The sequence below is a fragment of the Penicillium vulpinum genome (assembly GCF_028829585.1).
Source record: "Penicillium vulpinum strain IBT 29486 chromosome Unknown utg000002l_segment0_segment0, whole genome shotgun sequence".
Lineage (NCBI taxonomy): Eukaryota > Fungi > Ascomycota > Eurotiomycetes > Eurotiales > Aspergillaceae > Penicillium > Penicillium vulpinum.
In genome coordinates, this window is record NW_026643242.1 from 3,006,541 (window position 1) to 3,031,552 (window position 25,012).

General features: G+C 50.1%; 9 protein-coding genes across 9 annotated transcripts; 4 read left to right on the forward strand and 5 right to left on the reverse strand.

The window, feature by feature from the left end:
- Positions 1 to 40: 40 nt before the first annotated feature.
- spt5 (transcription elongation factor spt5) lies at positions 41 to 3,362 on the reverse strand (the record flags this gene model as incomplete). Its single annotated transcript, XM_057251895.1, has 5 exons — positions 41 to 627; positions 679 to 857; positions 910 to 2,954; positions 3,019 to 3,198; positions 3,261 to 3,362. The coding sequence occupies 5 exons, from the start codon at positions 3,360 to 3,362 to the stop codon at positions 41 to 43; spliced, it is 3,093 nt and encodes a 1,030-aa protein (XP_057111220.1).
- A 1,072-nt stretch (positions 3,363 to 4,434) lies between these two features.
- On the reverse strand, positions 4,435 to 6,201 carry N7479_004199 (uncharacterized protein; the record flags this gene model as incomplete). The annotated part of the gene is made up of 1 exon (XM_057251896.1): positions 4,435 to 6,201. One exon carries the CDS (start codon positions 6,199 to 6,201, stop codon positions 4,435 to 4,437), a length of 1,767 nt encoding a protein of 588 aa, XP_057111221.1.
- Positions 6,202 to 6,901: 700 nt separating this feature from the next.
- N7479_004200 (putative acyl-CoA dehydrogenase) lies at positions 6,902 to 8,739 on the reverse strand (the record flags this gene model as incomplete). Its single annotated transcript, XM_057251897.1, has 4 exons — positions 6,902 to 8,137; positions 8,211 to 8,488; positions 8,550 to 8,561; positions 8,625 to 8,739. 4 exons carry the CDS (start codon positions 8,737 to 8,739, stop codon positions 6,902 to 6,904), a joined length of 1,641 nt encoding a protein of 546 aa, XP_057111222.1.
- An 808-nt stretch (positions 8,740 to 9,547) lies between these two features.
- Positions 9,548 to 13,225, reverse strand: N7479_004201 (proteasome regulatory particle base subunit RPN2; the record flags this gene model as incomplete). The annotated part of the gene is made up of 5 exons (XM_057251898.1): positions 9,548 to 9,874; positions 9,926 to 12,169; positions 12,236 to 12,759; positions 12,821 to 12,990; positions 13,086 to 13,225. The coding sequence occupies 5 exons, from the start codon at positions 13,223 to 13,225 to the stop codon at positions 9,548 to 9,550; spliced, it is 3,405 nt and encodes a 1,134-aa protein (XP_057111223.1).
- Positions 13,226 to 13,769: 544 nt separating this feature from the next.
- Positions 13,770 to 15,152, forward strand: N7479_004202 (uncharacterized protein; the record flags this gene model as incomplete). The annotated part of the gene is made up of 1 exon (XM_057251899.1): positions 13,770 to 15,152. The coding sequence occupies one exon, from the start codon at positions 13,770 to 13,772 to the stop codon at positions 15,150 to 15,152; it is 1,383 nt and encodes a 460-aa protein (XP_057111224.1).
- Positions 15,153 to 15,496: 344 nt separating this feature from the next.
- On the forward strand, positions 15,497 to 16,576 carry N7479_004203 (uncharacterized protein; the record flags this gene model as incomplete). Its single annotated transcript, XM_057251900.1, has 1 exon — positions 15,497 to 16,576. One exon carries the CDS (start codon positions 15,497 to 15,499, stop codon positions 16,574 to 16,576), a length of 1,080 nt encoding a protein of 359 aa, XP_057111225.1.
- Positions 16,577 to 17,424: 848 nt separating this feature from the next.
- Positions 17,425 to 17,977, reverse strand: N7479_004204 (uncharacterized protein; the record flags this gene model as incomplete). The annotated part of the gene is made up of 2 exons (XM_057251901.1): positions 17,425 to 17,535; positions 17,621 to 17,977. The coding sequence occupies 2 exons, from the start codon at positions 17,975 to 17,977 to the stop codon at positions 17,425 to 17,427; spliced, it is 468 nt and encodes a 155-aa protein (XP_057111226.1).
- An 835-nt stretch (positions 17,978 to 18,812) lies between these two features.
- On the forward strand, positions 18,813 to 21,275 carry N7479_004205 (putative Patatin family phospholipase; the record flags this gene model as incomplete). The annotated part of the gene is made up of 3 exons (XM_057251902.1): positions 18,813 to 19,076; positions 19,150 to 19,994; positions 20,045 to 21,275. The coding sequence occupies 3 exons, from the start codon at positions 18,813 to 18,815 to the stop codon at positions 21,273 to 21,275; spliced, it is 2,340 nt and encodes a 779-aa protein (XP_057111227.1).
- Positions 21,276 to 23,435: 2,160 nt separating this feature from the next.
- Positions 23,436 to 24,185, forward strand: N7479_004206 (extracellular proline-rich protein; the record flags this gene model as incomplete). The annotated part of the gene is made up of 1 exon (XM_057251903.1): positions 23,436 to 24,185. One exon carries the CDS (start codon positions 23,436 to 23,438, stop codon positions 24,183 to 24,185), a length of 750 nt encoding a protein of 249 aa, XP_057111228.1.
- Positions 24,186 to 25,012: the final 827 nt, after the last annotated feature.

Genomic DNA, 25,012 nt, shown 5'->3' on the forward strand with positions numbered 1-25,012 from the left:
AAGGACACTTTTGGTACTTGGAAAAAAAAGAGAACAGGAACTAAGGACTGGGGCTATCGTCGTACCGTGGCCCGCCGTCATTGCCACCATACCCAGCACCAGGCGTAGCAGCCATTCCGCCCATCGCCGGAGTTGGCGCATCGAATGCCGCAGGGGTTGGAGCGTCATAGTCTCGCTTTGAGGGGCCACCGGGAGTGGGCGCGCTGAAAGCTCCACCAGGGGTTGGGGCACTTTCGGGCCATCCGCCAGGAGTTGGTGCGCCAGGGGTCGGAGCAGCGTATGCGCCGGGCGTAGGAGCAGAGTAATTTCCGCCAGGAGTTGGAGCATCGTCGAAATCACGCTGGTCTCTGTTGCTGGACATAGCATTCCAGCCGGGAGTGCGGCTTCCTGTGTTTGCGCCACCGGCATTCCATCCAGGAGTGCGGGATCCAGAGGCGAAGGCGTCGAAACCGGAGCTGGAGTCGTATGGTGTCTTGGATCCCGAGGTCCAGGACGGGGTACGGCTGCCAACTCCTCCATATGCGGTGCGGTTTCCTTCGTAAGGGTTCGCGGTACGAGAGCCGTCGTTCTTCCAGGCCGGAGTACGGCCACCACTCACGCCACTACTCACGCCACCCCAAGCAGGAGCTAGAGGATGATTAGCATCTTCGTCAACTCTTCTAAGATCAGTGTACTTACTTCTCGCAGACGCGCCATTCCAAGCGGGAGTTCTGGACGAATCGGCGGCGGCAATAGGTGTTCGACCACCGGCCCAACTATCTCTCCCAGGACCGCCCGAAGAAGTGTAAGGAGTTCGCCCTTGAGGGCCACCACCTCCTCTTCCACGGCCCATGGAGAGGGGCTGTTTGGAAATAGGACTGTGAAAGGTTAGAAAGATTGTGGGTCAAATACAACAGAGGGAGAACATACTCTTTAGGTGTCAGAATATCACGCGCGATGTGTACGGGCTTGTTAGATGTATAAAGCTCAACTTGGGCAGAACTGTCGTCTGCGTCACGGACGATACCGACGAGACCCTTATAACGACCCTTGCGAATAGTCACAGTCTTTCCAATAAGCTGGTCACGGCCGCGACGAGGTGGTGGCATTGCAGCACCGCCTCCAGGAGTTTTCATCGCCAGGGCAGGGTTCATCTTGGTAAGATCGGGTCCAGTGGGCCGGCCACCTCTGGCTGATACGGTAACAACATTCGTTGTCCGCACCACAGAGATACCCGCGTTCTCGGCTTGCGCCTTATTATGCAAGAAAAGGAACGAACGGTGGATATGGCGAATTACTCCACTGCGCTGCTCTCCATAAACCTCGCGAACAGTATCGCCACCCCGAATCTCTGCGCCATTGCGATCAGTAGCCACGGCATCGCGACGGGGAGCAATCTTGCTTGCGATTTGCGTAGGAAGAATGTTGCGGATAGAGCCATTCTGGTCCACCACGCGGAGGGACTCTCGGTCCACTTTGATAACACAAGCGACAGTGGCGGCATCAAGCTGGACGAGATCATGGACATCGTAGATGCCGAGTTGCCCATCGGCAGCCATCTCAGCAGAAAGTCGAAGATCTTTGCTGAAAATCGTGATCTCCTGCATACTCATATCGCTGAGCAGAGTGACGGTGTCGTCCTTAACCTGCACGACCATGCCCAGTTCATTCTGGTACCGACTGCCGCCGATAACTTTGACGTGATCACCCTCACGGAATCGTTTACGGAGAGTTCGAACAGGCGCGTCAATTGTCTGACCGGCCAGCTCGCCCTCGGTGACTTGCAATGAAATAATGTCACCTCGAGTTGACACTGTGCGACCGATAAGACCCTGCTGTTCACCCCGGTAAACCTCTACTGGATCACCCGGTTGGTATGAGTCTTCAGCGGTGGAGTTCTTCAGAGTCTCAGCCAGCGAGGCCAGATCCAAATTGGCAGTTCCATCTTCTCCTCCACGCGCGAACATGGTAACCTCCTCTAGCCGGGGGTTAACATTCTTAGCATTCAAGTGCTGGACACGCATATCCTTGATGAGGAACCCATCCACGTAGTTGTCGCCCAAGTAGTTCCATGATTTTCCGCCTAGACCAGAAGTAGACGATAGATATTTGGCGTGCTTCTTTTTCGCTTCTGTCTCACTGAACAGGCGCTGGGGAGGGCGGACAGTATTCACAGCACCCCGTTTGCGCTTAGCATCGGTAGGGGCACCAAAAGTATCGTCATTCATGCCGTAGTCCAGTCGAGGAACAAGTCGCACAGTGACATTTAGACCATTAGTTTCGACCTCCTCAATCTGGGCCAGATCGCCCAAGTATTTGCCACGCTTGATACGAATCCAGCCACCAGGCAAAAGTTCTTCCGATTTCTGAACGCGAAGAAGATCTGGCATCTCCTTCACTGGAACCAGAGTCAGCTTCTGGGATGGGTAGTAGAAGTTAATGGCCTCCAAGCCTTCGATGACATCGGCCTGTCTGCGCGCTTCACAGTAGAACCAGCCCTGCATAATGTTTCCGCGCTCGAAGGCCGAGATAATCCGAATGGGGTTGCGAGAGCCTGCTGGGCGCTCTTCAATTCGTTTCTGAATCGAATAAACGACCTCCTTCTCCTTGCCAGGCTTGCAGCGGCCACCCCAAATGCTGGGGTCTTCCACGCTGGGAAGCAGGAGTCGTTTTGGAACCACAAGGGAATCTGTTGCAGCAGCACGGTTGCGTCCATATCGTTCCTTAAGCATCTGGGCCTGCTTCTCTGCGTCCATGCTGGCATCAATCTCGCGCTGGCGATCGAGTTGTCGATGGCGGCGGTCGTCTGTCTCAGTGCCTTGGGGTAGCGCATCAAGATCGTCCGGATGCATTTCCATGCCATATTCGGCGAGCTCATCTTCCTCATCATCGCCTTCGTCCTCCTCGTCATCGACGCCGGCCTCATCTTCGATGAAGGGATTGGCAACGCGCTTTGCTCGCTTTTGCGGACGAGCCTGAAATAGAAACTATGAGTTAACAGAGTTCTCGTGCATTACCAGGTCCCCATGGAGAACATACCACATCCTCTTCCTCGTCTTCTTCTTCTTCCTCCTCGTCGTCATCGTCCAACTCATTCTCCTCGTCGTCATCTTGAACATCCTTGGCATCTTCCTCCTCATGTGCATGTACATCGCGTGAGTACTTCACATCATCCTCATCATTAGCGCCATCGCCACTTGTGTGTCCTTTCTTGGTTTGCTGTTTCACACTCGCTTGTTAGCGGTTTGTCCATCAAGCTTGACAGGTGTCTGTAGACCAACCTTCGCTTCCTGCTCCTCGGCGTCGGACTCCTCTTGAGGAGCAGGGTTGAACTCATCCTCCTCATCATCGGACCCGAAGTCCTGGTTGAGAAAGTTTGACATTTTGGCAGGTAGTGTCTCGGGCTATTGCAGATGATCTGGTCGCGCCACTTTTAGCAAGTCGTAATTTGGAGTTGAGATATAGCGAGATTTCTATCAATCACGAGGAGAATGAGCAACTGGAATAACAAAATAACATGCGAGAAGCAAGACTAACCCTATTCAAGGAAACCGCGCTACAACTTGCGGGTTGAGAAACAAGACGTAGATGTCCGGGTGCAGACTGTCTTGTATTTTCCGATAGACAGCCAATTCCAAGCACGTCAAGTCAAGTCAAATGAGGTTGATCCAAACGAGGGAAAAGTGACTGGAGAGTTGAGGGGGAGCACAGCAGACAGTCGAGCTGTGCGGGCAATCACCGAGTTCCGCGACCGCCTACAAGGAACACGGATCGTAATAGAGATCTCGGGGTTGGTTGAAGAAGAAGAAACCGCAACACAACGCAGGTGCAATTTATGCACTACTCGTAAGGGGTAATTTGAGAAAGGGCAAATGAGGAATTGAAGTGTCGGAGGGTAGAGGTCGAGTTGCCCAGAGGCATAATACTTGCGTAAGTGGTCTTTGTGACACGCCGTACTTGGCCTCCTTTCAGTCTGGCGTTTCTCAACTTCCATCCTTTGCACTGCATTGAGGACAAAGAAGCTTCCAATGTTCTGATTCCACCCAGGTACATTGATCTACCCTAATTTGGTATAAATTTTCAGATAGGGTTGATCGGAGAGCTAGGAGAAACTAGAATGCCCTCACAATTCCACTGGTGCGAACAAATGTCCCAACTAATCTATATTATTCCTGCCCTTGGGCCAACACACAATCAAACTTCCAATGCTATACATAGTACTGAAGACTTAATTCATCGGACAAGGAGACACGAAGAGGCAAATCAAGCAAAGTTTGACAACAACCTCAGAGAAAGAATAAACACGATGAAAGAGTAGTAAAAGCATCATATATGTATCCAAGGAGTCGGAATCAGCGTCCAAAGTCAACCCTCATTATTGTATTGTTTGGTTGCTAATACTCCTACCAACATATCTAATACCTTATCCCCTTGAAACTTCTAATCAGAATCATCCTAATCATCTGCACATAAATCTTTCACAAGGAAGTTCAATCTAAGAATCGTACAGTACTGAATGAGCCAATTTCGCTGTTCAGAGGGCCCCCAGGTATCCCAGAAAGGCTCCAGTCTAGTATTCAGCGCTCGCGTTTTAGATGAAGTAAGAGCGCGCAGGAGAGCCATTTGCTGAGCTCTCTCCCGTCCTGGCTCGCTGTGATCTTCCAACCTTTGGTACATATCTCGATAATTCTTGATAATCAACCAATACAAACCCTTGACTATAGAAACATCCCAGTAAAATTGGGCGTTCACATGACGCAAAAGCTTTTTGAAAATGATGTCACAATTTGGCCGCAAGTTGTGAGCTGCTACTTGTAACGCATAAGCACCTATGCTCTCATCTGCCTCGGTGTCCTGGGAATTTCGGACCCGCCCTGCCATGGGATCACAGTGTTGACAGAACCAATCAATGCCAGCCGGCTCGTCTCCTCTTGCGCCGGCTACCAGAGCAGTCTCACCGGAGTCTCGGTCGAAGTTGTTCCGACACCCTGGTTGGGTATACGAGTGATCCAACAGCCAGTCAAGGATTCGTGGACCTTCGGGGTTCTCGATTGCCCTGTGCCAAATGGTGCGAGAGGTAGGATCAAGTTCGATGGGATTGATCCCAACAGGATCATATTGAATCGATGCTGGGTCAAGCGTGTCATTTTCGGGGTCGAATTCTTCGTCCCTGATGATCGGATCGCCATATTCTGCATCGCGGTTCAGCTCCTCATCTGACGATGACTCATCGTTCTGCTCGGGCAGATACATTGGAAGTGTATTTCTGGGGAGCTTGGTAATATTGAATCCTTTCGACAGGAGCTGTTCGGCCATTTCGGCCGTGATGAAGCTGCACAATTCGAGCTTGAGGCCATCATCGTTCCACACAGATAGAGGGTAGCCGGCTTCCTCTAGAAACTCCACGACACCCCTAAAGATATCATTGTCGTGCATCAAAGCGACATGGTGGGGAATAGACATCCCATCGATAGACGTGGGAAAGTGCCGAGGATCTAAGCCTCCTTCCAGCAAGATAGCGACAATGAACATCACACTTTCGGCGTCTCCGCCCTCAATTACTGCATGGAAAAAGCTCCTCCCATTTTGGTCGTAGTTCCTGTAATCGACCAACCCAAGATTCCCGAGAAGTGCGAGGCAGCTTGTACATTGACATTCTTTCACGAACTCATACCCATAGTTAAATCCAGCACCACCACGACTAGCTTTATAGGCCGCAATATCCTCTCTGCATTGGTAGGCAGGTTTGAAGCCGTAGTAGTTCATCCATGGCTTGAACACTTGTTCAAGTGTGCCTTGAGCCGGCTCAGATCTCAACCATGTTTCCACATGCTTTCGGTGCATTAACGATGCTTCGGCAAATTCATGCAGAGCATGAAGGTCCTCCGGGATTGGAAGTCTTGTATCAACATGCAGCAGCATAGAGAGAACCAGAAGCAACAAGTCGTTAGGCATGGTCGTGAGATCCATGGAATAGGCTATATCTTGCAAGGACTCGTGGCTCACATCGTCGATATTTTCTGAGCTAAGACTTTCTAGGAGATCTGGTGGTGCAGTATCAGGGCCGGTGAAATCGTCTCCGTTATCCTGGAATTCGCGCATCCGTCGGGCTACCAAATTGGCAAGGATGAGTGATGTGGCGGAGTGCTCATCAGACACAACTTGAATCATTCCATCGATATCACTTGCAAGGTCACATCCATCATCGTTGATTAGAGACATCGTGAATGAGTTGGTAGATAATGTTCAAGGAAAGGCGTAGATACAAATGACTTGTCTCGAGGGTCCTAAATAGGCAGCGGGCACGCTTCAGGGCTGTATTTTCACATTGAATTTCCGGCTTTTGTTTTAAAAGGAAGCCAGATCACAACTTTTGCCTAATAATAGATCGGTATCAAAGAGCTTCGGACGCAATCGTAACAGTTCTCAAGGTTTGCCTAATCATGGCTCGACTCCCATCAAAGAAAGTGGCCATAAAGGACTAAGATCGAAAGAAGTACGGTGGGCTGAATGGCGGAATTTGGTCTTCGAGCATAGTTGAAAACAAAGAAGGGATGTTTGAGATTCTCTTTATTTGATGGTCTTTGGATTTGGCGTTGCGTTGTCGGTCGTGGCCCTGATTCTTCTTGCCAACATAGTTAGTAGCTATGTATCTAATATCGTAAATTATCGAGACGCTGCGGGTTTAGTTATGAATCAAAATCAAGTATATGTAGCGAATATCCAAGAAGGCGGTGACGTCTGCCATAAATCATGAAATATACAAAAGAAGCCAATGTAATGTTATCGTACAAGGCAGATCATAGCAGAATAAAAGAGATGCCGTCACAGACGACAGGATATCTAGCCAAAAGTAGCAAAATAAAATGAATCAAAATGCGCATGCTCTACCGCCGCAATCAAAAACACCCCCAAAAATGCTTTATAGCTTCATGCCAAACATGCCGTGGACACGCAAACTCTGGCGCATACTCAGGTCAAGCATAATCTCCTCACTGCCACCGGGGATAGCATAGGCACGCACATCACGGTACAGTCTCTCAATCTTGCCGCCCTGGCCGCCACGGCTGTAACTCAAACCACCAAAGATCTGACTAGCCTCGCGAGCGCAGAACTCAAAGCATTGCGTAGATTGCGCCTTCAGTCCAGCAATGGCACCGCCGAGTTTAAGCATAGCCTCGGTCTCCTCCATGGACTGGCACTGGTAGATGATGTTCTCGAGCCAATTGTAGGTGGCCTCGATCTGGCGGGCCATGTGGGCGAGCTTCATGCGAATAACCGGGTGGTCGATGAGGCGCTTTCCGAAGGTCTTGCGCTTGTGCGCGTATTTCATAGACTCCTCGTAGCAGACGCGCGAGAAGCGCACGCACTGAATCACGATGCCGATACGCTCGTGATTGAAGTTTGTCATAATAACCTTGAAGCCCTGGTTCTCCTTGCCGATCAAGTTCTCCACGGGTACCTTGACGTCCTCGAAGGTGACATAAGTTGTACCGCTAGACCACACACCCTGGCAGTCCATGCGGCGGGTGCTAACACCACCAGCTTCGCGCTCGATAAGCAGCACACTGAGGCCGTTCATGCCATCCTTGCCGGTGCGAACGGCGGTTGTGAAGTAATCGGAGTAAATACCGTTAGTGATCCACTTCTTTTCGCCGTTGACGATGTAGTGCTTGCCGTCCTCGGTGAGCTTAGCCTCACAACCCAAGTTTGCGACGTCACTGCCCGCATCGGGCTCGGTGATGGCGAGGCAGATGCGCTTGTCGCCGGCCAAGATACCCGGCAGGATTCGGTCGACCAGCGCCTTCTTGCCGAACTTCACCAGTGGCGGGCAGCCAATTCCGTAACCACCGATCAGGTTCCACACTAGACCACCGCTGCCAACACGCGACAGCTCGTCGGTCAGGAGCATCTCGTGGAACAAATCCCAGCGTTCTGGTGACACAGACTTCACGTGGTACGGAGTGTGCTTCTCGGGGAAGTGAACACCCAGCAGTCCGGCCAGGTAGCCCCGCTCACCCATCTGCTTGTAGATTTTCGCAGGCACTTCCTTGGCCTCGTCCCATTCGGTCACATATGGTTCGATCTCGGACTCGACCCACTGGCGGACCTCGTCCCGCAGTGCGGCGTGGGATTCATTAAAGTAAGGGGATGCATACTATGAGCGACATATAGATTAGCTTCCGTGCAACCGTAAACCCCACAGATCTGTGGCAGATGGCAATACTTACACCCTGGTACCATGAAGGGTCGGCGAAGGGAATCAGCTCTCCGTAAGGGTCCTGTGGCGCGCCAGTGGCAGGCGGTGTCACGGAAGACGAAGAAGCCGCGGGCTTCGGCTCGGAGGGGGTTTTTTTCGGGGCTGGAACGGGTGCCGGTGCTGGTGCCGGTGCCGCCTTCTTCGTATCCAGCGAACCGATCTGTAGACTCTTGTACTTCTTCAAAATGCCCTCGTTGTGGTACTTCCAGAACTGTTTTGAGGCGTCCTTTCCAGCTACTCGCTGAAGAACTAGACATACATTATCAGTATGGATTTATCAGATGTAGCGGATGCTCTCGGATCAACGTACTCTTTTTTCCACCTGTTCAAACAAGCAATTGTCAACATGTGATTTCCATGCATATGTACGCATGAATTCACCTACCAGGGTGCTCATCTTGAAACATGGAAACATCGTAAACATCTTCGTCGATAATGATCCAGGGACTGTCGCCCTTGCTATGCGAGGCGACGTCCTCTTTGCTAAATGTCTTTGCCATGGCGGCGAGGAGATAAGGTATGAGGGAAAAAGGTGTGCAAAAAAAAAATTATGTTAAGATCAAAGAATAGTTGGGGAAAGAAGAAAAATTCAAGTCCGGGGAAGCTGGAGAATATATGATTTATGGGGCAAGAAACAATTTCCGCGAAGTTCGGGCGATATTCCAAGTATGGACATGAAGCTGCACGAAAAGGGGCCTCGGAGCATGCCAGTACCAGTTCACATGCTTCAGCATAAAGTCCACGACCTTGGGACCTTACATTGTAGCAGCCCACGGGTGTTTTATTGGCTGCGATCGGTTTCGGTCATCGCCGTTGACAATCAGTTTATTGGCTCGTGCCGTTTGATAAATTGCCGAGGCATAACTGCCCAGGGGACAGTGGATTGCTGAGTCAGAACCGATTGCGGGCAGCATGTGAACGTGTATGAGTATCGGCAGATGTGCAATTGGATTATTCCGTGCTACAATTATGTGACAGATATCTCGATATAGCTATGTAATGCAACTCTCATATCGGAGAATAGTGACTTTGTACAATTAAGTCTGGTTCGTGATTTCGCCACCATGTACCTCTGGCATGTGTCAGCACTACTTCCGAAAACCCTTGCATCAAGCTGTGGGTGATCCTTCTGACTAAGTGCAAAGCATACGACAAGAATGCAGAGTAATTTAAAAGTAACATAGGAACTTTCTTATCAATCACAGTGACGGAAAGCTATACTAGCCCCCAAATAGATCACGTCGGCGTAGACAGCCTGATTAGTCTAGTAATACATCCAGCATCCAGATTCTATGCCGCAACAACACTCTACTGTTCTTCACCATCTGACTCGTACGAGAACTCGTCAGGGACAGGTGCGTCTTCCACGCCTTCTTCGTCCTCATCCACAGCCGTCAGCACACCAGCACCAGCGGCAGCACCAGCACCACTTGAGGTTGCAGCAGATAGAGCAGCCCGAGCATCGGCCCGTTGAGGGGTCTGCAGAGCAGCGGTTCCAATGGCGGCCTGTAGGCGGTCCTGGAGGGTTTCCGTGGCAGGAGGCGGTTGGCGAGCCTCTTTGCTGGCCTTTAATTCAATTACCTCGCGAGGCTCGTCGGGCTGCTTATCGAGAACGACAACAACACCACCAGTGGGCTGCAATTTTGTTAGTATTGAATTGATTGGGGTAAATAGGAATGGACATACCCTCTTGACCGGCTCATATCGCGGGTCGGGGAAAGTAAGGTACTTAAGCTGAGCTGGAAGTACCCTAGACAGGTTGTCCAGCTCGTATCCGACCTTCTCCCGCTCTGCCTTCTTCTTCTGCACCTCTGCAGCAGCCTTCTCTGTCTCTTTGCCTTCTTCTCCATCCTCCTTAGGAACATCGTCTGTGTCCATTGCATCCAGCAGCTGATCAGTAGCCTTGGGTGTTGTGGGTGCTTGGTCGATGTCCATGCTCTCACGGCGCGCTTGCTTCTCCCTACGCTGCGCGCGACGCTTGGCCTGGGCTGTGGTAGAAAGAACTGCAGTCTTCACCTTCTCCGGAGCCTCCTCAGTCTTCACCTGTTGCTCAGGGGGGTAGTCGAATAGACTAGGTCGGGTGTTGCTGTGGAACTTGAAGTGTGGGACTTCGAGCTTCTGGTCAACACCGATCACGGATGTCGGGGTGAAGCTAAGCGACAAGAAGTGTGTGAGAGGGAACCAGTACCAGTACTGCACGAAGACCGCAACACCAACGATACCGGGCATGTTGAGGTTACCCGTCTGCGTCTGCAAGCTAATGGTGCAGTTTCGGCCACCAGCATCAATGATACCGAGAGCAATTGCACAACCAAACTTGGCCATAGCATCCTCGTGACGGTCACCGAGCATCTTCATCATGGCTTTGCGAAGGCTGGTTACACGGGGGTTCATGGCCTCGTTCTGCTGGACGAGAACCATGGCAAGAGAGATCAAAGCACCCTGACGAACAAAGTCGGTTGAGTCCTTAAGCATAGGCTCCAGGAGGTCGATAGCTTCATCCAAGCCAGTGCCGGCGCAGGAGATACCGAGCGCCATGGCGGCACCGTATCGGACGTGAGGGTTGTATGACTCAGAAAGCAGCTCGACCATGCGAGGAACACTCTGGTGCTTGCGGAACAAGATGAATCCCAAGCTGAGCACGGCAACTCGGCGCACGTCGTCGTTAACATCACTGACGGCGACGTGCAGGAGCTTGCGGACGGCCTTGTTGCTGCCAGTGCCACAGTAAGCCAGGGCAATGGTCATGATACCACCGTAGCGGAGGGTTGGGTCAGGGTCGCCGAGCAGACCGTTGATGAGCTCGTCGGCAGCTTCCTGGCGACCGAACATGATCAAAGCCATACCCATAGCCAGGCCGCGAACGATCTTCTCGTGCTGCGTGTCGTGTGCGTACTGGATCATGTCTTCAAGAGCCTTCATGTTACCGGTGCCAAGCATAATGAGACCCATGGCGAGACCGACCGCCTCGCCATTGAGAGCGGAATCAGTGTAAAGAACGCTCCGCAGGTCTTCGTAAATGCCTTCGTCGCCTGTTGCCATACCCGCAACACCGAGGCCGAGAGCACCACCATGCTGAACCACCTCTTCCGTGGCCTTCTTGAAGTGGTCGCGAATGATGTCAACCGCCATGCCACCGTGATTGGCGTAGATGAGACCAAAGGCGTAAAGAGAGCCACCCTGGCTGTAAACAGACCCCGAGCCTCCAACTCCAGCGATGTGTTCGCGGGGGAGGTAAGGCTGGAGGAGCTTCTGACCCTGGCTGAGGTTGCCGCGGTGGATACAGCCCAATGCAGCAGTGGCTGTGAACTTGGACCAATTCACGGCCTTGCCGAGCCACTCTAAGTTGTCACGGAAGAACTTATCGTGGGTTGTTCCTGCATGCATGAATGCATTTGAAAGTGTCACAGCAGTGTGGAAGATCGAATTGCGGGCTTCAAGGCTGTCACGAATCTTGTTCAGAATCGCGATGTCAGCCTTGTTGTTCCGGTATAAGAATTCCAGATTCAACTGGATGGTCTTGATTCCATCTAGAATTGAGAGGATGTTCTTGAATGCAGTCACCGCATCCTCTGAGAGATCTGATTGTTGATTCGACGGCCGGGAAGAGCTTCCCTGGTCTTCGAGCAATGCGTCGGACTCTCTTGGCTGCCTGTACTCTTCATTGTTCTCTTTATCGGCCTCATCTTCAGGAACAAGCTCAGCAATCTCTTGTCGAACTTTCTGAAGGAACTCCTGGGTGCTGTTGTCATAAAGGTCGAAAGAAATTTGATAAGCAACGGCAAGGGATCGCGCATCGCCCTTCTCAACCAGCTGGCGAAGAATAACGGAGGCCATTGAGTGCTCATTAAGATAGACAACGCATTTGGCGATCGAGAAGAAGTCGGGTGCCGGGATTTCATTAAGAAGTTCCAAAATGAGTTTAAGGATCTAGAAAATTAAGCCTTGGTTAGCCAACTCGGGTGAATAGTGACGAAATCTTTGGGAAATGCGAACCTCGCTGCGGAAGGCTCGTTCTTGAACAACGCCCATGCAGATGTCCAGGACATATTCCATGAGCTCCTCGCTGCCACGGGAGTCACCCTCCTCCTGTTTCTCATCGCTGCTGGCACGAAGGATGGCCAGACGAAGTACATCCAGGTTCTTTGCCTCGATGGCAATTCCAATGACCTGACGATATCGCTTTTGTCGGAAGCATGCTTCAATCAATCGCTCAATGACGGTCTGCAATTGACCCTGAACACCGCGCTTCAACACAAGGGAGTTTTCCTCGTGCTGAACGCTAGTGTCATCGCCACCAGGGTGTGCGGCGTCCACGCCGGGAACCTCCGCGCGGGAAAGCAATGATTTCGAGGGCAGTGCGGACTTGGAGAAAGGTGTGATAGGAGAAGTGAGGCTGGCGGATGTGCTGGTGGCGCCGTCGCCAGATGCTGGGAATGCAGTGTTCAGATTGGCTGGTTGATCACCCGCGGTAGGTCGTTGGGAGGCAGATAGAGAGATGAAGGTATCGACACATTTCGCTGAATGAGGAAGCATGTCAGTCTCAATAAAAGCCAATGCCAGGAATCTTCTTCAACATACCGATGATGGTCTCCTCATACTCGCCGGCGTTTTCCAACTTGAACAGCTTTCCAGCGCCTAGAGCAAGAACCATGCTCTCGTTATATTCCTGCAGATGATAATATACCTTTGATGCGACTAACGCCGCAAGGCCGCGTTCTGGAAATGATTCATCTTCGTAGAGAGCCTCACTAGATGGATAGTCAGCAGCCGGTCGGACTCGGGAGGAATGACGCAACAATCGAGATGAAGCTCATTTTCACAAGTTTCATAAGAAAAAACTCACATTTCAGGAACCGAGTTGACAACCTCTGTCCAGAGATGATCGATCTGAGAATCTAATGTCTTTAAAGCAAAGACCTTGAGTTCTGGGTCAGGCTCGGAGAGGAAGCCAACCAAACCGGCGGCCGATACGAGTCCGACCATCTTTATTGAGAAACGATTCGCGTCACGATTTGGTGAATGGAATTTGAGGAACGATAGGTGCTTTGTTGCTGTTGTGATGAAGCAACGTCAATCGGAGAGAGCTTGAAACAGCGAATCAGTCCAGCGCAGAACAAGGTGTCAAGGGGGAATCAGTCACCCCAGATAATGAGAATATGACAAGAAAGATAAAAATCGATCAAATGAAAGAGACAAAAGGGATGAAGTGCACGTACGAATGGAAGCTGGGAGCAGTTGTCAGAAGCTTTGCTGGCGCGAGAGCAACGTCAACGCCTGAGCGGAGCTGACTGTACATGAAGGATCACGTGGATAGCGCTCGGTCAGCTGCGAGCGGCCCAAGTCCGCGGTAAACAGCTCACACGATCAGTCGGCGAATGAATTATTTGTTTCCGATCCAATGATTATTTCAAAGGCTGATTACAGCTTGTACTGAAACTACTAGATAGTCTTTCTATCCTGGGCTTCCGCGACAAAGGTTCAATTCTTCCCCTAGTTGAAGCTTGACTATCCACGCTCTTTCGCGATCATGTCAACACTTCTTCAACAATCCTTTCGTGGTAAAAGGCTACCACCAGTACCGGCTGGGGCTTCTGTGTACCACCATGACCCTCTTTTATATGTTGAGCGTCAAACAAGACACATACAGCGCAATCTCCAAGTCCTGATAGATGCCCAAAGCGATGGCCTTCTCTCTGTTCTCGGTGGGCCTCAAAGCGATCATATCTCAACCGGAAGTTTGACTCCAACGTTGTCCTCAAATGCAAGTCGATCACAGTCCTCATCCACGGTGCCTACTAGGCAGCCTCCACCCAAGAAAATTGGACTTCGGGCTGCGCGAGAGGGCATATTTCAATCAATATATGATCTACTGAAGTTACGAGAAGAAGAACGAGAGATCCTCACATCTCAGACCAACGAAAGAGACAACGCGCTGCATGATATCGAAAGCTTCCTCTCAAGAAGAAATGGTCTAGAAGAGGCCATTAACACTATACATGGAGACGAAGAGAGCCGACGTTCAAAGCAACTAGAAGAAGAGGCTCGGGACCTCGAGGCTGACATGCATGAATTGGAGACCAGGCTGTATGAGATGAAAGCTAAACATCGACACCTTTTGAATGAGATATCAAACATCAGCAACTCGGTCGACGCCAAGCTTTCCTCTTATACCGAATCTTTGTCTTTGCTCGAGTCTGACATCCGAAACTACCTCCGCGACCCTCCTCTCCAACCGTTGTCGCGAAGTTCAGGCGAATCTACCTTTCACTCTTTGAACCCCAAACGTCGCACACTTGACATGGCCCAGGATCATTGGAATACCGAACAAGTCAGTTTACACAATAGGCAACAGAAAGTGGATGCTGAAATACTGGCACTGGAGGAAGGAGGCGGAGTATGGAAACAAGCGGTGTCTGATGTCACTGGCTTCGAGAAGCGCTTACAAGCCAACATGCGACATTATGTTGAGATGACCACAGCAACGACCGAGTCCGGAGGATCCACACCGACAGGTTACAAAGACGGGCTTGTGCGAAGTATTCTGGATGACTTGGATAAAACCACTCACCGGGTCCAATCACATCTAGAGCTCGCCGAAGACAAGGACTGGAAGCTATTAGTTTGCTGCATTGCAGCCGAGCTAGAGGCCCTGCGAGAAGCAAGGGGCTTGCTTCTTCCCGCCTTCGGCCTCCCGGGACCTGAAGACGATGCACCCCTGCACTCTACTTCTCCCAGAGCTTCTCTCCTGGTAGACCACGGCTTGGAGAGGGCCCATGAGGACTTGCGCGCAAGTCCGCTAGAAAATGATGACCCAGAACCTCCAGCGGATCTACTCAAGGATACAGATCCCCATCATTCGGATACTAGGTCGGAAGAAGATGATGAGCCAGATCCGTCCTGGCTGACCTGATTAGTGCCTTTCGTTAGTACATAAGTGAATAAACAATAATTCTCATATCTACCCGATCTACAAAACGTCTTCCAACCGAGTGATAATTTTATCTACTCGCCATAGAAGTGTATTTCTAGTATTAATCTATTAAATTTCTCGATAAATCGGATTGCTATAGGCCACTTGACTGAAGAGGTGATGTTCAAATTGTGTCTGGTTGCCCAGGTGGTTCTCTGAATTATTGGGGGTGGACGGACCAACGAAATCTCGCCGCACCCTCGACCTCTTCCTATTAACAGCAAAATATAAGTGCTGCAGCAACGTTTCAAAACGAAGAAGTATGAAATAAATTAGATCCGGCCATGGATCTTCCATCAGCAAGCTTCTCTTTTTTCCTCCCATCTATTTACGATGGCAACAAGCTCGAATGCCGCGTTTATCTCCCGCTCGCGCTCCAAAATATAGAATCAGCAACAATCTGGCTCAACCGTGGTGCCATTGTCGCGCATCCATACGCAACCCTGGGAGGATGCTACGATGATCCAGTGGTCAGTGTCATCGGTAGTGAGCTCCTACAAGCTGGCTGTGTCGTGGGGACCTTTAACTTTCGGTATAATCATCCATTGCTAACACCTGGGCACTCTGCTATGACCAAATTGCTAATGAAGAGACAATATAGCGGAGCTGGTGACTCTGAAGGACGAACAAGCTGGACTGCAAAGCCTGAACTCGGTGATTATGTGTCGTTCTACGGATTCATGTTGCAATATCTGCACTTCCTGAAACTTGCATTGGCCCCGGAGGACCAGGGAGACTCAAACCTTCGCAAACCCACCGGGGAAGAACCAAGCAGCCCAGATATACGTCTCATCCTTGGTGGCTATTCATATGGGTCTTTGATTGCCTCACATGTACCGACTCTCGATACTATGCTTGACCTCTTCCAATCCGCGCCAATGACAACCTCTGCAAATGAAGAAACACCTATACATGAGATTAGGAGCACAGCAAAACATTTAGCCGGATTATCCCTAGAGCGACTTCAAAGAAGTCACTGTCTGGCTGATGCCCCAGATCTTCATGCATTGATGACATCCATCTCCTATCTTCTTGTGTCTCCGCTATTACCTCCGATTAGCCAATTCCTAACTGTATTCTCGACGTTATCCCTGAATTTGAAAACAGAGACCCCCAAAGGCCCCCACATTCCCTGCCCACGCCCAGCAGACCAACAGAGCACACACCACACCCTGGCGCTCTTTGGGGACCAGGATACCTTCACATCTGCTGGGAAACTGCGGAGGTGGGCAGACGAGATGGTGCACATACCACACAGTCAGTTTCAGTCTAGGATGATAGATGGTGCGGGCCACTTTTGGCGCGAGAATGGGGTCGAGATGCGGGCAAGACATGCGCTGAGGGAGTGGCTCTGTCAGATATGATAATCTTCTACTTTGGGTAATTTAGCTGTTTAAAAATATCCAGCACTGCCTATATACCTATATGTACATTGTAGCGACAGAATATTGAAGGATGACATATAAAAGCGAAAATCAACCTGGAGAAATCACATGCTATTTGCATGTGAAGAAGTTCTGGCCGTGGCCCCATGGGGCTGATACACATGGGGTTTAAGCACAAAGTACATAGTTTTAAGAAGATTACATATAATAGATGATCGAATGATTGGAAAAGAGGAAAGTTCGAGGCGATAATAGCGACATTGTCTTTACCCACGATGTTTTGCATCGCAACAATAGTATCGCAACTCCCACTTATCATGTTTGTGGCATCATCGACTGAGAGCAGTCGGGGTGGTTTTCTGCATATTGGGAGACTCGAAAAGCTTAATATACAGCCTGGTGGATACCAGAATGGCCGCAACGGTATTTGCCGTTGATTTTGGACTGACGCCCTGGTACCCTAGATGTATGGGACTATCATACAATGACTATAGGTCCATAGGTATCGATTTAACGTCTTTGAACGTGTATCTTTCTCCTGGAAATCAATTATCGCGACGGTTGGATTCATTGTGTGTACTCGTCCTCTCATCCTTCATTCTCCCTACTCATATTCTGAAAGTAGATATAAGTACTAGGCGTAATTCATCGATGGTTCAAACAAGCCACGCTCCCAGCATGCAACTATTAAATTCAACAAAAGAAGCCGGGTAGAACAGGGCCAAAGCTATGATGTAAATAATAGGAAAGAGGAACCTAGGAATATTGACAAGGTGACCAAAGAGAAAACCATAAGACACGACTTGTAAACTATTCCTGAAAGATTGTTATATCACTTTGGGGGCGCTTTCGATGACTGCGATTGCGCTACTGGCAATAAAACCTGCTTGAACTAGGCCATTGATATAATCCCTGGCCCAGTTCTGGCAGTTAGGCGCCTAATGAAATTTTTAATAAGTATTATTAAGCTGGTCATTAATCTATTCATGGATGGATGAATGGGAAGTTATGAGGAAAGCATACCGATGGATCGAAGGGATTGGGACTGCGGCCAGGAGGTGGAATCGACAGAGCGGCGGATTCCAGCCGATCACGAGCAGTAGTGTCCCTCACCACAGTAGTGCCCTCGTAGGGCGTATCGATGATGTATCTACCACCGATTTGTGCAACAGGAAGGACTTGATACGGCTCTTGAGCGTCCTCGTGGATCGCCTTAATATCGTGATTCCGCTGGAACTCGAGAAAGAACCCCGTGGCTGGATTTCCGGTCACATGGATGAGTTTTCCTGTCAGCCCCTGATCTTTAATGGGGACAAAGATGGCGAAGTGAGCAGGTTTCCGGCCATTAGAGGATATGACAAGGTGGATTGTGCGAGTCATTGCTCGATTATGTCGCGCAAGAGAGAAATGTACATACAGTACTCCTCCTTTGTCAAATTGGAATAAGGATTTAATATAAGCTTTCCCAGGTGATCTTATGCATAGGTTAGCGGTCACGAGTTAGTTTTTATTCTACAAACTATTCTACATCAACATTTCTGTATAATATTATTGACTATATTACGAAGACTCTTTGCACCTATCATCTCTGTACTCGACTCAAGCCTGGTATTGAATTATATCTCGCTTTCCTTGGTTTGAGTTCTAAAAATAGGACTGGATACCTCCCAAGGCTCTTTGTTCTACTCTGTACTGTTCTTACATTCGTTGGTGCTAAGACTTGGGCCTCAGCTGCGTGAGCTTGGCTGTCGGCTCTTTGCGGAGATCGTGGAGCGCGCGGGGCCCCGGGGTCCGACAGGAGCTGAGCACATGTTAAAAGTGATCATGTCAGATCATATGGGAATTCAATGAGAATGTAAGATTTTGGTAAATAACGGCAGGTAGAACGACTAGAATGGTGTTTGAAGAAGCTGTTTTCGATACATAATTTATGATCACTTAGTGTTGTGTGATATAGTAAAATAATCCAATAATAGTGAAATCGTCATAAAAAGAAAAGTGGTCATCCCAGAGGAAACTGCCCAGGTGGCCACCATTGGCCCTCGTGACGTTTGTTAGGCCACCGCCAAACTTGACTTGAAAATCTGTAGGATTTCCTCTCCCAACTCACTTACTTGGCAGTTTTGTTCATATTATAATTTTATTAAATTTAGCAGATCTCCGCATCTACAGACCCCTGGCTGGATGGCTTGCTTGCCCGATGCACAGGCCTGCCATGTCGGTGTTGGGCGACCCCACATTAGTTCAGTGCCATCATGGGCGCAAACAGTCCCAAGAACATCCGTCGTCCCAACACTCACCTCCGCGAGCGCTCCATAAAGCGATCTCCATCCCAGCCGTATCATCACTCGTGAAGGATTCGTGGAATTGGGCCGGTGATACTCTGTACACCTATCGTGATGGTCTCTCCAAGGAACAGCGGAAACAAAGGGCGGACATCGAGGACCGCAAACAAGTCCTATACCTGAAAATAAAGAATGTAAGCACATGCTGTGTACCTGGAGCGGGCGATCGCATCTGCAGAGTGACACTTTCTAACCTTTAGTCTGCAGGCTGTGTCGTACGAGGAATGGCGAAGTTGCGCCAGTGAACTGGATGAACTAGAGGACAACAATGCCTGGAAGCAGAGACTCGAGTGCACCGAATATGATCCTCACTTGGTACAGGATCGATTGCGACAATTGGAAGAGGCTCGCATCAGCTGTGATGTAAGCCGAATGCTGTTTCTGGTGCGGACTGCGCTGAGTCGGGACCTGGCGCACATGAGCAATGCCTCTCTCTATCGACATTCGCATATCGGCACCAAGGACTTGATTGATAGATATATTACCACGGCTGTGGAGACCATTGCCACACTGGTGGATTTGTCGGTGCATGATCGCTGCGATGGGCTGGAGCTGAAGTATATCTTGGACCAGCTGCTGGCAGCTCGGCAGGGATTCGGTCGCAGTGCGCTTCTCTTCTCCGGTGGCGCAACTTTTGGAATGGCCCATATCGGGGTTCTCAAGTCCCTTTACGAGACAAAAATGATCCCGCGAATTATCTCAGGTGCGTCTGCTGGTAGCATTGTGTGCGCCGTGTTTTGCACGCGCACAGATGAAGAGCTGCCGGCGCTCCTAGATACCTATGTACATGGGGATTTTGCCGTCTTTAATGAGAAGGGCCGAGAAGAAAATATCCTGCAGAAGATGACTCGTTTTTTGAAGTTTGGATCATTTCTTGACATATCCCACCTTGCGAAGACTATCAGGAACTGGCTGGGAGATATGACCTTCCAGGAAGCATATAACCGCACTCGCAGAATTCTGAATATCTGTGTGTCGAGTGCCGGCATGTATGAGCTTCCGCGGCTGTTGAACTATATTTCGGCGCCCAATGTCTTGATTTGGTCTGCTGTGTAAGTTCTCCCATTTTCACCCTCTCAACCTATTTCTAACGTCTATTAAGAGCTGTATCGTGCTCTGTTCCCTTTGTCTTTAGGCCATTCACATTGATGGCCAAAGATCCGTTGACAGGAGAACCAGTCCCGTGGAATGATCTTGACAAACAGTATATTGATGGCTCTGTCGATGGAGATCTGCCCATGACACGGTTAGCAGAGATGTTTAACGTGAATCATTTCATTGTCTCTCAAGTGAACCCTCATGTGATGCCATTCCTTCCAAAGGAAACAGGCCCACATGGCGAGACAAACGACGGCCCTTCGTTCATTCCTCGATGGATGAGCACGATGACACACCTTGCTAAGGACGAGATTCTGCATCGAGTGAACGTCCTCTCCGACCTTGGAGTCTTCCCAAATTCAATGACTAAGTTCGCCTCTATTGTAAACCAGAAGTATCATGGAGACATTAACATATACCCGGAACTTATTTCCAACTTCCCACGGCTCTTGGAGAATCCGACAACAGAATTCATGCTTTCAACATGTCTAAGTGGCGAGCGGGCAACATGGCCGAGACTAAGCCGCATTCGAAACCACTGCGCCATTGAGCTGGCTCTCGATAATGCGATTCAAAACATGCGGGCCCGGGTAGCCTTCAGTCCGACCCAGGTTGATCTACGTACGCCAAACTTCAACCGTCACTCGATTGACTCGGGAGATAGTGGAAGGGGGCGGTATCGCGACAGGCGAACAGGATCCCACAGCCACGAGCTGGAAAAGAGGCACTCGAGCGGACAAGCACGGCGCCGAGCATCTCGGGAACTGAGAAAGGCGCGAAGCACAGTTTCACTAGAAAATCCGCCTATCTCGCAGTCAAGCGAGTCAATCCCCATGTCAAACCGACCAAGGACCGAGCGCGGTACATCCTCAGTATCCTTCACCAATGGAGCGATATTCGACATCGGGTCAAGCAGTGAGGATGAGCTCGAACGATCGTACATGCTCCGTCCTAGGCTCGCAGGTCACCGAGCGTCTTCGGAGTCATCTTCATTCGGCGGAGCACGTGCGAACAGCGGACTTCGTAGCCCCGTCCGATCCCGCCGATCCTCATTTTCTTCTGGTCCGGCGTACAATTCTTCCGCCACGGCTCGTCGAAGTTCCCCAAAGCAGGCTCATGCGTTGGCGGCTCGTGACTTCTCCATGACTGTAGCACCTTCGTCCCGCCATCTGCTCAGCATGACTCCAACGCCAACAGTTCATCCGAGCTCGCCTGACCCCCAAACGCGCAAATAGCGGCATTGGAAAATATACGATGAATTATACACCCTACTTCGTTCTTCGCATCTCGAGGAGTCGCGGGCTGTAGGCTCCAGTTTCTTTGACACATATACGCTCGCCTATCAAATCAAAGTAATCTCTTGACGGACACTGGGACTGAGGGGCTATCTCATCCTTGTCGACTCCGTGATCATGTCACTACTTCTCTCTGGCTCGGATATATTTCCTCTCTTGTCTATAATCGTCTCCAGATTGCTGCATTTATAAAGGGAGTGTTCGTCTATGCAACCCACCATTCTCATACTAGACCATCTCTTGGGCATCGCTCTTTGGGTTTCGGCTTTCGGTTTTTGGTCCATCAATTCCGCTGGATTTGCGGTTTTGCTTCTTTGCTTTCCGTTCCGTTTTAGCTATCTACAATATATGACATGCATACGGCGGGTTCCTGTATATAGCGGGGAATATTTCAAGCACATGCCATGGGGCTTTGAGTCGCCAGATAAAATGGAGTTTTGGGTTTAGACCTTTAAGCGGCCGGATTTTAAGTTACATAAGGGTATATTATTGTACATCGCAATCTTGACACGAGGCTCGGCATCGCTAGTATAGCCCTGAAGCTAAGCTGATTCATAGCACAAGGCCCGAGAACAACCTTGGAAGTTGCTGAATGAGCTTAATATGCCAGAAATAAATGCTTGGCGCCCTTGGCGTACAGCCAAGTAGAAAGAAGCTAGTACATAGTGGAGTTTAGAGGCAAATCAATATCAGGAAATAATCGGCAGTGAATACTTCACCATTTGGCGGTTAGGATCATGGTTCATGGCTGTGCTTTACGTGTCCTTGGAATCCATGTTGAAGCTGAACACGAAGCATATCCATTGTGATATCCAAATTGCAAGTGTTCAAGGGAAAAAGGTGAAAGTGTCCACCAACGTCGATCCTATGGCAACAGGGTCCACTGTGGGTCACTAGTCCCCCAATTCACTTCAGGGCTGACGACGACTCGGCTACTGGTATTCTAGGCCATTCCCAAGGTTGCCGTGTACTGAATATCGCTATCTTCTGGAACTTCTGCAAAAATTGACGACGCTTTCTATAGGTGGGACATATCACAGCTCAACTATGAAGGCTATTATCGAGTGTTTTTGAGGGCGTATCCAGTGCCGAAACATCAGCCTAGTGCTCCAATATTGGAGCAGGAGTCTTCCACCTTGCCGATCACTCAGTAACCATTGGGCCTCACTTATCAATCAGTGGCTCTGCCAATCCTTTCCAGCCACCTTGAGTCCACCCTCGCCCGTGGGTACTCCGTTGATAGCCCGCACATCCTACACAGGCTGTGTACCAGCCTTCCTAAAAGGCATGGTGTGGCGAAACCAATACACATGAAACAATTGACCAGCCATTCTGTTACAGACAAAGTCTAGATGACGCCGGAAAATGGAACAATGAGCACATTATTCCTGACATGATGTGCTGGAGCCTCAAAACAGGGGTTGCTCCAGGCGTGTTGAAGCTGGCTGAGAAATAGTTTCTCTCGGCCGCCGTTGCGAGAAAGGTACAAAGGATTCGAAGAGAAGCATTTGATACGGTTAGACCCCACCCAGACAACCATCGATTTGTCTTTGATACTATTCTGCACGCGGAAGATGATCGTCGCACTATTGTTTGGTACCTGGCTGTGGCGTCTATAACCCAACGGTATCGTCGATACTTGCCTCGTGGGGGCAGCAGAACCACTTTTTACCGTTTTTGGCGCGTTGGCGGGCCAGCGAAAGCTTCTAGGAAAATACCTCAGCCCCAGCCTTGTCTCTGCCCGTGCCTTAGGTCTAGTCCCTGACGACTCGAAGGACCCTCGAGGAAAGATCGACGAACCCACCTCTGCCGTTCTGAGTATTGTCGTCCGGCCAGCCCACCTTCTAGCCTGTCCAGCCTCCGAGGCGACAAAACTGAAGTCATGGCCCGATCACGGAATCCACTTCGGTCTAGGACGAAGCTCCCGATCAGCAAGCCTGATAAATCGGCAGCCTTATAAACCCATCCTCGGCCCTCTGATATTTTTCTCTAAGCCATAAGATCTGTCTTTGATATAGCACCTATATCTGAGTCTGATTTCCGATCCAAACTCCTCCATTCTCTACTTTGATATAATTTCCTTGAGCTATACCAATCACAATGATGTACACCGGCCTCGCTGCTATGGGCTTGATGGGCTGTGCCCTCGCCCTACCACAGGGTCCTCCTGGCCCTCATGGCCCTCCTGGTCCCCCTGATTTCCCTGGCTTCCCCGGCTTCCCTGGTGCCCCCAGTGATGCGCCCACCCCATCCAGCTCTTTCCCCAGCAGCACTCCCACCGGTATTCCAACTGCTCTCCCCTTCGACAAGCGCCAGTTCCCTCACGGACCCGGCCATCATGGCCCTCCTCCCAGCGACTTGCCGACTCCCACTGGTCCTCCCTCCGGCACTCCTAGCGGTTCTTCTAGCGGCATTCCTACCGGTTTCCCTACTGATTTCCCCGTCCCTCTTCCTCTCGAGAAGCGTCAGGGTTTCCCTACCGACCTGCCTTCCTCATTCCCCTGCTCCACTCCCAGTGGCTTCCACACTGAGTTCCCCACGCCCACCGGTCTCCCCTTCGGCAAGCGCCAGTTCCACCACGGACCCGGTCACGGGGGACCCCCGCCATTCAGCGAATTCCCAACTCCCACCGGCTCTCCTTCGTCGGGCTTCCCCACGCCCACCGGCATTCCTAGCGGGTTTGAGAAGCGCCAGTTCCCCACAGACCTTCCATTCTCTATCCCAAGCAGCATCTTGAGTGCATTCCCAACTGGTTTCCCTACCGATCTGCCCTTCTCCTTCCCATTTGAGAAGCACCAGGAGTCTTCTACTGGCTTCCCTGCTCCATCGCCCTCTCCTATTGCTCAGTAAATATTGATTACTTGAGCGGCTGGGTGCTCCTGCGACGCTGAGCATAGTCTTGAGCCTTGGATATGAATCGATATCGCATGCAATAGAGCGTTCGCGATTCGCACATATTGTACAGTGGAGGTGATGGTTTGGTGTATTGGGATTGATTGACTCAAGTTCCCGGTACAGTATATTATACAGGATATATGGGTTACGGGTCATGGTATATATTGGTGGGAATGTCTTTCTTTGTTAGGTTCGGGTCGGCGACACGATTTGTTATTTGTTATGAGTTACACGCAGGCCCTTTTGCTAGTTTTTAGATTTGAATATATTTTTCCAGATTGGAAGATACTCGTTCGAGCTATCAATGTTGTTGTGTAGAGCATGATTATCATGGTTATCTGTAAACACATTCGTATGTAGTTCGCCCATTTGTATAACAACAGTGAATATTGATAAGAGGCGAGAGGATATAATCACAGAGCATATTCCCTATCAGAAAGCGTTTTATACACATATACTCATAGTATGTATGGTTGGGATCTTGTAGTGTTTAAAACTTTTGGCTATGTACGGGAGTTGTTCATCTAGCATTATACACATTTTTAACTATAATGGAGTGGCCAACAAAGTCAAAGTCACTAGCAACGTCTTGCCCATCAGAATAAACAATCCTACATACTCCTTTGCCGAAAATATCGCAGGTATGTAGCTCCATGTATGGGTGCATATCAGGCCGTTATTTGTTTGTCCGCCTTCCCCTCTCCTCCATACACACATGTAGTTGATCGTTCCTTCCTACCATTATGTTGTACTAGGTATGCTAATATGAAAAGCCTCTCAAA